Source organism: Talpa occidentalis, unplaced genomic scaffold (assembly GCF_014898055.3).
Source record: "Talpa occidentalis isolate TD23 unplaced genomic scaffold, MPIMG_talOcc4v2.1 talOcc4.10, whole genome shotgun sequence".
Classification (NCBI taxonomy): Eukaryota; Metazoa; Chordata; class Mammalia; order Eulipotyphla; family Talpidae; genus Talpa; species Talpa occidentalis.
Window position 1 is genome coordinate 82,739,113 of NW_023600993.1, and position 11,322 is coordinate 82,750,434.

The window sequence follows — 11,322 nt, forward strand, 5'->3', positions numbered from 1 at the left end:
AAGGGCACAAACTGGTCTGCTACATACTGAGAATTGCTTTACCTGTGTCGTTTACCTCCATGTCAGAGGCGTTCACTGCCCTGTGTCTTGGGGTGAGGAAGGGCATTGGCTGCAAAAGGGCCTGATGGAACTTTTCTTAGATGATGAGTATTTTACACAGACTGTGCGGATCGAGTCTAAATTTGTCAAAACTCATTCAATTGTACTTTATGTAAATTGTACCTTAATAAATCTTTAAAATTTAAAGAATGTCACTTGTGGAAAATGTACCTTGTGGGCGGGTCTCTTGTCTGGGCAAGCTTCTAATCACGAGGAGAGTGGAACTAGCACAGGAATGGGGCTGCTCTAGAGGGCACGTCGGGGTATTAAACCACCGAGATCGCGGCACCCTGGCCCCGCTCCCCACCCCGGGGAAAACGTGCAGCCATGGCCGCGGGAATGTGCCCCGGGAGCGCCGACTGGCTCGGCCCCCGCCCACGGGGGCGCCCCTGCGCTCGCTCTGCCGCCTTGGGGTCCGGGCAAGAACCACGTAGGCGCTCGTCGGGGCCCAGATTGTGACCCAGGCACCCCGGCAAAAAAGGCCAGCAGCCCGTTCAGCCGCGGCGCGCCCCGAGCCCCGCGCGAGCGTGGCGGAAGCGGGATGTTCCTGGGCGGCGGGACGAGCCGGCCGCGCCCCCGATGACGCCACTTCTGGCGCGCCGCCTTCCGGGACGCCAATTCCGGCGCCGAGGGGGCCGGGGCCGCGCCGGGCGGCGGTTGGGCGAGCCGCGCTATGAGGCCTCGGGCGCCGCTGCTGCCAACCGTGAGCGAGCTGTGGGCGCGCGGGCGGCCTGGCGCTGCGCTCGGGTAAGGCGCGCGTGCGGCGGGGCGGCGGCAGACGCGCCCTCCTCGGCCCTCGGCGCGCCGGGACCGCCTCCCCGCGGAAATCAAGCCCCGAGTCCCCGGGACCCCGCGGCGGGGACTGGGCCCCTTGCCAGAAGCCGGTTTTAGTTTTCGGTCTGAATTCGGCTCGTTTATTTCTCTCCCTGGCGAGGTCCGGGGACGGGCGGGAAAGCAGGGTGTGCGGAGTTGGGGAGTGCCCGGCGCGGTGCGAAGTGCTTGGCTGATGCTTTTAAACTTGCAACGTTCCGGTGCTGTGGGAATTTGGAGGGTGCGGGCCAAACAAACAAGCAAATAACAAAAAAAGAAAAGGAAAAAAAGAAAAGAAAAAAGATTATTGGGAACTTAGGGATGGTACTTTGAAAATACACATTTACATTTTCTTTTCCCCTTTTTTACGGTTCTTACTCTTTGCTGAGAGTAAGCATCGGTCTCCCCTGCCCCTCGCCTTGCGCTTTTTCATTTTGGTGCGGGTGTGTGAATCTTTAGAATACGTAAACTTTTTTAAAGAAGAACTAATAAGTATCAAAGGATGTTAAATACCTGCAACACTCCCACATATTAGCATTTCGAGCTTTCTATTTAAAGAATTTAGATCGTATAATCGGGATCGCAGTACTTAAAAACCTAGTGTTTGACGCAGTTTGACATAACTCCTTTAGAAAAGCATATGTTGGCCCACTCTTATTTTTTCAATATTTGATTTCTGACTAGACAAGAGCATTTAGCATGTTGTAGTTGTTTTGGTAGTTATTTTAGAGTGACTGCACGCCACTTAAAACAGCTCCTTAATATTGGGGATTAAGTATGTTTAAAGCGCTTACAGCAGTACCTGGCACCTAACCATTGTTAGATAGCTGCTAACTATTGTTATGATGCTGATTATTTGCAGACTGTTATGCCAGAAGAAGCCTTTTTTATACTTTTTTTAATGTTATCCTTACTAGTATTCTTAATTTTCTTTTTTGAAAACTATGTTTCACTTTTAGACGTCAACTGGCTTCATGAATAAAATAGATTTACTCTTTATTCATTTAAATTTGGGATTTTATGGAGGATAAGTATACAGATTACATTCTTTGCTTTACATGTCTTTTTTTTTTTTAAGATTTATTGATTTATTTATACAAGCACTGGATACGGTCAGAAGCGCGGGAGGGTGAGAGAATTCACCAGAGCCAGAGCGGGGAGCAGAGCAGGCAGAAGGACCAAAGTACACTGCTGAGGGGAGCAGTGGGCGGCAGGAGAGGTCTGCGCGCCATGTGGGACCCTCCCTCGCCAGGTGGCCGGGGAGCAGCTGGGGATCTAACTGGCGCTGCAGAGGGCTGCAGAGGCTGCGGGCAGCTTCGCAGCCCAGCGCTCACCCGCTGCGCCACCGGGGTGGCCCTAAATGTCATTGTTTTTTAATCGGATCTATAATCTCTTTTAGTATATGTGCTGCCGAAGCAAACACAGGATCTATAATCTCTTAAACTCATGACTAAGTAGTGATTTAATTACTGAAGTCAGTATTGAATATTTTGAACAAAAACCAGATTTCAGTTGAAAAAATTTTTTAAATAGTTGGAGAAGTAGGGCCTCCTCTGGAGGCATAGTGGTTGAGCGCTGGGCTGCGAGGCAGCCTGCAGTCTCTGCAGCAGCGGTTCGTCCCCGGCCACCGGCGAGGGTCCCACAAAAAAAAAAGTTTGAGAAGTAATGCGGAAAATGAAATCTCTGCTTTCAGTGTTTGGGGTGGCACAGAGAAGCAATCAGAAGGTACTGATAAGTACTGGTAGCAGTAGCTTATCCAATTTTACAACAGGAAGTTTATACATCCTTTGCATTAAAAGGATGAGTCAGGCGCAGACAGACCTCCCGCCCGGCTGCTCCCCTCAGCAGTGTATTTCATCAGTCTGCCTATTCTGCTCTCCGCTCTGTCTCTGGTGAATCCTCTCACCCTCCGGCACCTCTGATTGTACCCAGTGCTTGTATAAATAAATAAATAAATCTTAAAAAAAAAAGATGAGTCAATCCATTGGGAAACTGGGTAAAATACTGATGCCAGTGTATTTCCAACCCCCATTACTTCCCTCCCTAGCTAATAAGAGAGCCACTAGAGTATATTTTCCACCCACGTTTTCCTGAAGCAGGGAATGAGACAGGCAACACTAGAACAGAATGGTTGAAAATGGACTGTGATGTCAGATGGACCACTCTTCCACCTGTTCTCTGTGTGACTGTCAAATTGGGAGGCAGGAGAATGGTGGTGGCAAGAAAAACATGAGCTCTGGTTCTTGGCCACTGTCTTAGCTCTTATCCTACCAGAATAAACCAAAGTGAATTGCTAATGAGAATGTTTTCACTTTGTCAGGGGAATATCCAGTTCTAAGCTGTGGAGCCTAAACTGGTTGCTGGTATGACATTGCAGTCCAGACGCCTCTCATACATAGATGGTATTTGAGAGGCCTGAACTCTGGCTATAACACACCATTGCCACGTGCAAACATTAACAGTTTTCATTGGTTTCAGACTGTAGCTGTTGCAGTGTGTTATGATGCCGTCTCGCACCAACCTGGCTGCTGGAATCCCCAGTAGTAAGGTGAAATACTCGAGGCTCTCCAGCACAGATGATGGCTACATCGACCTTCAGGTAAATGCAGAGATCTGATGAGCCTGGCTGGCTCTGTTTCTGTTGAGTTAGCAGAAAAAGCTTCCAGGAGGAGGTTTTGCTAATTGTCCCTGGGGATTAGAGGGAGCAGCTAGGAAACAGCTTTGAGATCCTTTCAGCCAAGCCTGTGGAAGGAGGGGCTCTGGGAGAACAGTTTCAAACCAATATAAATATTGTTTACTACTGAGAACTTTTGGTGGTTATACCTGAGCCCAGAAGTTGCAATTTTTATTTAGATTATCAGAAAATCATCAGATTTTGTTTCTTTAAGTAGAATCTTTTTAAGGACTGTGTCATTGGTTTGTTTACATGTTAGTCAAAGCCAGTTCATCTTTTAAGGGAGAAACTAGCTGCTAGAACCAGCAGATTGTGGAAATCTTCCTTCTTTCCTGATGTCATGAGATCCAATTTATTAAAGGTATTCTTTGTGGCAAACAGTAAGTAAAACAGAGAATATTTATTAAGTTTGTATTCTACCCTAATCATTGTTTATAAGGTACTTAATGGCATCACATCTCCTTTTGCCTACCTCACCCTAGAATAGAATGTTCTAGGTAGAAGTAGCCTCCAAGAGGAAGTAGTAGAAACACAATCTTTTTAAATGTAAACAAATCAATTATTCTTTGGACATACACTTGGGAGAGACTTTTTTTAAGTGCATCTAGGCGCCTATGCACCAGTGAAGTCAGATACAGCCACGAGCCAAACCTTAGAAAGTTGTCTCTAAATCTTAACCTGCTTCATGAAGCAGTTTACTTACTCCTTGGGGCAAGCAACTAATACATTAGAAAAAGTTGTTCTAAACTTTTGCCTATATGCTGACTTACCATTGAGTTCACTCTTGAATCCTTGTAAATAAATACAGCCTTCCATGTGCCAAACATTTATTAATGAATAAGCAAAGAGTGTTTTTTTAGTTAGGAAATAGTTTCTTACAGCACAGTGAATGGTCTATGGAATGAGACTAGAACTAGAAAGAGTAGCATTCTCCTGGGACTCCTACCAGTGACTGTTGAGCAATAGCTGGAACAATAGCTAGAACTTTGTCTCCCGCCAGTCCCTGTCCTTTCTCTCATTTCAAGACAACTCAAGCTTCCAGACTGGTTCTTACTATCCGCTGTGCTTTAAAGTGTGCGAACCCTGGTATTTTTATTATGCTCTCCTTGTCTTATTTTTTTTCTCTTCCAGTTTAAGAAAAGCCCTCCCAAGATCCCATATAAGGCCATTGCACTTGCTACTGTGCTGTTTCTGATTGGCGCCTTACTCATCATCATAGGTTCCCTCCTGCTGGCGGGCTATATCAGCAAAGGGGTAAGCTGAAGGGCTTGTGCAAATGTGTCCTGAGATCTTTAAAATGTGAGCCAGGGTTCTATTGTTTTATTTTCATATCTAGCATTGTGCACTCCAGCAGAAAGAAAAAAGAGGGCTTTCTTTTAGATTTCATTCTGATAACCAAACCTGTGTTTCTTTTGAACAACAACAAACTTCTACAGGTTCTCCAAGGTGGATGGTAGTGAACTTTCTTTCTGAGATGCTGGGCAATTTTCCCACTGCCATATATAGGAACAACAAAGCTGAGCCTGGCATTGAGGACTGTGATGGGTAAAGGCTGTAACTGGAGAAGGATGCTATTGTTGCAGCTTTGCAGTGTCCCACATACTAGTGTGTGTGTGGGAAAAGTGGTGAAGCTTGCAAAGGTCATGGATCATTGCCCAAAAGCACTTCTGGCTCATGGATTGGCTGGTTCTTGGAGCTTCAATATGATACCTTAAAAACCTAAAGTGGTATTTAGTGATTCTTCCTCTTGGGCAGGATACAGATGCTTATACTTAAGGCCTAAGTACTTCTGAACTAATGCTGACCACAATGCACATCCATTCTTGAGTATATAGCAAATAAATGCAAAAATGATAGAACTGAATTCATTTGTGCAAAAGGTGATGGGAAAGTTTATAATAAATTAGACTGAAGGCTAAAGATGTTAATAAAGAAAAATCAGGCCAAGGGCTGATAGTTACATTGCTCTGCAGAAGGAACACAGCCAAGAGCAGAAACTGGGCATTTTCTAGGAATTGGGATGGGTCCTCTCACAATAAAATGACTACACAGGACTTTAGGAAGTTAAATCAGGGCCTCCCTGGTGGCACAGGGGTTAAGTCAGCACTACCAGGCTATCACCAGCCACTGCAGCATAAGCTGATCCCTGGCCAGGGAGCTTACCCACATGGCATAGTAAGACCTCTCCTTTCTCGCCCACTGCTCCCCTCAGCAGTGTATTTCAGTAGATCCACCTGTTTTGCTCCCCACTCTGTCTCTGGTGAATCCTCTTAGCACCATACCCCTGTCCTATACCCCAGTTTTTCTATATATAAATAAATAAAATCTTTTAAAAAAGAAAAAAAAAGTTAACTTATTTTCTTTAGTTCCTTAACTATTTAAAACTGTTATGTGACCACCAGACATTTACTTGTTGGAGTCTGAGTTTGAACAGCTAACTTGAGGCCTGTGCCTCCAGTTAATGTTCACTACAGCATCTAGTATTAGTCCCAGGTATAATAAGGAGCCTATTAAGGATATTATAAAAATTGAGAAAGGAAGTGAACTGCACATGCCACCAGATATTTGTCGTTTATGTTTGTGTGTGTATATGTATATATAGATTTTTTTTTTCTTTTGTGGTATATAAGAAATTACTTTATAAATCAGACTAAAGATGTTAATTAAGAAAAATCCCCAGCCAGGGAGCAGACCCACATGGCACAGCAGACCTCTCCTGCCTCGCCTGCTGCTCCACTCAGCAGTGTATTTCAGTAGATCTGCCTGTTCTGCTCCCCATTCTGTTTCTGGTGGATCCTCTTAACCTCCCCCATCTCTGGCCTGCACCCCAGTCCTTGTATGCATTAAAGTAAATCTTTAAAAAAAAGAAAAAGAAAAATCACTAATAGATACTGTTTTGTCTTTTAGTTTAGGTCTCTTTCACTTTTTGTTAAAGCATTTCAAACAAAAGAGAATTGGAATAAGATAATGAACCCCCATATGTCCATCACACAGCATCAACAGTTGAAAACACTTTGCTTTCTCTCTCTCCCACCAACCTTTTTTTCCTGTTATTAAAGAAGATACCAGGTTTATATTTTGTTTGTAAATTCCTAAGTGTTTCTCTTTAGTATACATCTCATCAGTTTTTACATAAATTTAGGAGTACAATCTTGATATTTATCTTATTCTGTTCCTCATATTTCTTATGAACTTAATTTAGGGCTTTGCTTAGATTTGGAAAATACTTCATAGGAGGTGCAGTGTATTTGCAACAGTACATGGTTTCTCAAACTTCAGTGTCAATCAGAATAATCTGGCAGACTTGTTAACAACACAACTTCCTTGACCTCATTCCCAGCAATTCCAGTTCTGGAGGTCTAGGGTGGGATGTGAGAACTGGCATTTCTAACAAGTTCTCAGGCAAAGCTGATGGTCCAAGGGTTGCATTTTGGGAACCATTGCTATAGCGTTACATTTTAAGAGGTGCATGCTCTAACTTGTAGTGATATTAAGACTGGTTACTGGGTCAAGTGTCTTCAGCCTAATTTGTTAAAAGCTTGCCCATCACTTTTTCATGAATGAATCCAGTTCTATCATTTTCTCATTTATCTGCCAAAATTCTATAAAGAAATTCCTCCAATCTGCTTCAGGTTACTCCTAAGTCTTTTGAACCTGCCCAGGTTTGGCACTGCAAGCCATCCTTGGCTCAGCTATACATTTCCTGCCCCTCTAAACAGCCTTTTCTCTAAGGAAACCTGGTTTCTTTATGGCAGGTGGATTTAGAGATTGCCAACTGAACTAAGTGGTGGTCATTGCTATTTGTTTTCATTGTTTTAGGCCATTTCAGTGACAGAATCAGGAAATATCTTGTAGAAAACAAGGGAAAAGAACATATAGGTAGATATAGATATGTCATATAGATATAGATGTTTCCAATGCAATTTTAAGATTGTGTTTGCACTTAATTTCTTTAATTTATATACATGTGTCTATCCTGATATTACTATAATTGCCGACTTGCTTTATTCTACGTTATACATATAATAGCTTCAAAATAAAGGCATTTTTTAAAAAAAGATTTAATTAATTTATTTATTTATACAATCACTGGGTACAGTCAGAAGCGCGGGAGGGTGAGAGAATTCACCAGAACCAGAGCAGGGAGCAGAGCAGGCAGAAGGACCGAAGTATACTGCTGAGGGGAGCAGTGGGCGGCAGGAGAGGTCTGCGCGCCCTGTGGGACCCTCCTTCGGTGGCCGGGGAGCAGCCAGTGATCGAACCTGCACTGCAGAGGCTGCAGGCAGCTTCATAATCCAGCGCTCAACCGCTGCTCCACCAGGGAGGCCCCAATAAAGGCATTATTAATGCTAAGTGTAAGAAGGCTAACTGCACTGTAAGAGTTCAAGATAACAGAAATAGCACCAAGTATGTCAGGTGTGAGAGTTATAGAATTTATTCTTTTTGATGTTCACATACCCCATCTTTGAAGAAGAAGCTGCTTCAAGTTCTTTGCCTTTGGTTTTAAGCACATACTTATTAATGAGTCATTGCATGCCAGCTGAGACCACTTAATTTTCATCATCACCTCATTTATTTTAGGAGTATTTACCTCGTGTGAAATAAGAGGTTAAGCATGGCACTATGAAGCAATCCGCAGCCTCTGCAGCATGAGTTCAATTCGCTGGTCAGGGAGCTAACGTACATGGCACAGCAGACCTCTCGTCTCACCTGCTGCTCCCCTCAGCAGTGTATTTCAGTAGATCTGCCTGTTCTGTTCACCACTCTGTCTCTGGTGAATCCTCTCACCCCCTGCAACTCTGGCCTGTACCCCAGCTCTTGTATGCATAAATAAATAAATCTTTAAAAAAAAAAAGAAATAAGAGTAAATATTCCTGTATTTTTTGTGAATAAAGCAGCCAGAATTACATTGATTAGGTAACTGATCAATATACATTGTATTAGAGCTCTGGTAAAAGGAGATTTTTAGATTGGGTTTAAATCTTTAAATTAGGGAAATCTTCCTAAGCTTAAAAACAATGGGAAAAATCATAAAGGAAAAGGATACCTTTAATTATACAAACATTTAAATCTGCACCTGAAACAGCAACAGAGATCAGCAATTTTAGAAAGGCGATTCCGTTCATTCATCACATATATTGTTTGTCTTATGTTGTGCAAAGCTGGGGGGACTCAGGGATGAACAAAGTTCTGCCTTCATGGAACCCCCCAAAAAGTTGAAGCCTTTGTAATAACAAGACCCTAAACTCTATTCCCTCCCTCTTTGACCTGTGAATTTTGTTGATAGGAGTCAACACGATGAAAATAATCTGAAAGGCCAATGAAAATACGTTTATTGCAGAAATTTGAACAATTACAAAAAGACAACCAAAGTATCCAAGAGTCCAGGGCCTGGGGGCTAAAACTGTGGTGCCTCTTACGATGGGATGTTACACACCATTGCAATTTATTTATTTATTTTTAAAAAGATTTATTTATTTATACGAAAACTGGGGTACAGGCCAGATTCGAGGGAGGGTGAGAAGATTCACCAGAGACAGAGCAGGGAACAGAATAGGCAGACTGACAAAATACACAGCTGAGGGGAGCAGTTGGCGAGACAGGAAAGGTCTGCTGTGCCATGGGGATGCTGGCTGGCCGGGATCAAACTGGTGCTGCAGAGGCTACAGACAGCTTCACAGCGCTGTACTCAACCGCCTGCGCCACCAGGGGAGGCCCACCACTGTAAATTAAATATATAAAGAGCTTTCAATATTTTGGTAGTTATAATAGACAAAACAAGGCACAATGTAGGGTGCCTTTATATATAAAAACTTTCAAGAAGGAGCCTAAGGAAATAAGCCAAAATATCTGTAGCTAAGAATGGATAATTTATTTTCTTTATAATTCTTAGTACTTTGCAGTTTTTCTACCGTTTATAATAATGAGGAAAGTAGATGCACCCTTTCCCTGGGTTGTGTACAACCCAACAGAAATGCCCTGAAAAGTGTACGATACTGTATATAGAAGTATAAAATTGATGAGTTGGACCCATGACTGTTTTAAAACTTACTGCTTATGTACTAATGCATTTGCCTGCTTCTGCCACCAGGGGGCAGACCGGGCCGTTCCTGTCCTGATCATTGGCATCTTGGTGTTCCTGCCTGGATTTTACCACCTGCGCATTGCCTACTATGCATCCAAAGGCTACCGGGGTTACTCCTACGACGACATTCCAGATTTTGATGACTAGCACCCACCTCAGCCCTGAGGAGAAGAGCCACAGATGGGACTGAGTGTAGCTTTCAGACATTGTGCAGAAACTTTGGCTAAGGGCTAAGGAATCCTGCAGTTTGCAGATGTTTATTAGCACAATGGGCAGATTTTATGGGTCCACCCTAAAGATGTTAACTGAGCTTATAATTGGCTAATTAGGACATGCTCTAATTTTCATCTCCTGCTCTTGGCAAAAGCTCCTCACAAGTTTTTCCACATGAAGATGTATCATGGAAGAGTAGCAGTGTTAATTAATTGTATGGAGAAGCGGGAGAGTGATCTGTAGTGCAAAGCGTTGCTGCCACCAACCCACTTTAGATTCTAGCAGTTCTTTTTTAAAATAGTCTTCATTGGCAGTTTGTGATTGTGGCAAAAGGAAGAATGCTGTATGTCAAATTTCTTACTGTTAATTTTGAAAATATCTAAATATCTTATCCTCTACACTCATTTCTAACTTCATGTTCTAGTAGAAGACATTGGCAAAATCAAATTTCCGTGAGTGCATCTGTGTTTTTTTTTTAACTTGTTATTAGTAGCAACCAGGAATTTTCAAAACCTCATAGCAAGTTTCTGAACCATAAACACTTTCTCTCTTCTCTAATCTTTGGCCAGCTTTGATCTGGTCCACCAGTAGGTTGGCCAGCCTATCATTTGGGTCACTCTCTCCTTTGTAGATCAAGGTGTTCTGTATATCATGCCTTTAAGGACTGGACTTTGTCTGTTTCTTCAGGAAAAATGTAGATAGGGTTTATAACCCTGTTGTTAGCACCTTGTATTATGATGAAATTCTGCTGAAGATCACATTTGGCCTGGATCCCAGAAGGCTATACTGCTTTATTTTGGTTCTGTTTCCTAGCTTGCAAAAATTGACTTACAGTAAAAAAAAAAAAAAAAATTAAAATGTCAAATTAGGGCCTCCCCAATGGCGCAGCGGTTGAGCGCTGGGTTGCGAAGCTGCCCGCAGCCTCTGCAGCACCGATTCGATCCCCTGCTGCTCCCCGGCCACCGGAGGAGGGTCCCACATGGCGCGCAGACCTCTCCTGCTGCCCGCTGCTCCTCTCAGCAGTGTACTTCGGTCCTTCTGCCTGCTCTGCTCCCCGCTCTGGCTCTGGTGAATTCTCTCACCCTCCCGTGCTTCTGACTGTACCCAGTGCTTGTATAGACAAAACAAACAAACAAATAAATAAAACATGCCTCTATTTAAAAAAAAAAAAAAAGTCAAATTAAAATTTAGCCTTTAAATGAGTTACCTTTAAGCATTTTAGAAAATATTTTAATGAGTATGTATCTTTGATCCTAGGACTGCCTTCATTTGTAGATAACTGGCATTGTGGGACAGGCTCTGCTTTCCAGTCATATTATACTCTGAAGTTATGGGCTTAGATGATTAGAAACCTAGAAATGCCATCAACTGAGACTAGGAAGGCTGTGGTAGAGCAGATTTATTGAGTATGATGAGTTCAGGATTGGATGTGTTAAACTTT

General features: G+C 43.1%; 1 protein-coding gene across 2 annotated transcripts; it reads left to right on the forward strand.

Moving 5' to 3' along the window:
- Window positions 1–767: 767 nt before the first annotated feature.
- TMEM230 (transmembrane protein 230) lies at window positions 768–11,057 on the forward strand. Of its 2 annotated transcripts, none has more exons than XM_037495059.2 (4): window positions 768–846; window positions 3,388–3,508; window positions 4,715–4,837; window positions 9,675–11,057. In XM_037495059.2, exons 2-4 carry the CDS (start codon window positions 3,410–3,412, stop codon window positions 9,813–9,815), a joined length of 363 nt encoding a protein of 120 aa, XP_037350956.1. In that variant the 5' UTR covers window positions 768–846; window positions 3,388–3,409; the 3' UTR covers window positions 9,816–11,057. The 2 variants fall into 2 exon arrangements, with proteins under 2 accessions (XP_037350956.1, XP_037350965.1); XM_037495068.2 differs by lacking the exon at window positions 768–846 and adding an exon at window positions 902–996.
- The last annotated feature ends 265 nt before the right edge of the window (window positions 11,058–11,322 follow it).

Excerpts from the sequence above, each read along its gene's own strand:
- TMEM230 (XM_037495059.2), top strand. The coding sequence starts at position 3,410 with ATGATGCCGTCTCGCACCAACCTGGCTGCTGGAATCCCCAGTAGTAAG. Across the intron at positions 3,509-4,714 it reads ATGGCTACATCGACCTTCAG|TTTAAGAAAAGCCCTCCCAA; the intron begins GTAAATGCAGAG and ends TTTCTCTTCCAG. Across the intron at positions 4,838-9,674 it reads CGGGCTATATCAGCAAAGGG|GGGGCAGACCGGGCCGTTCC; the intron begins GTAAGCTGAAGG and ends TTCTGCCACCAG.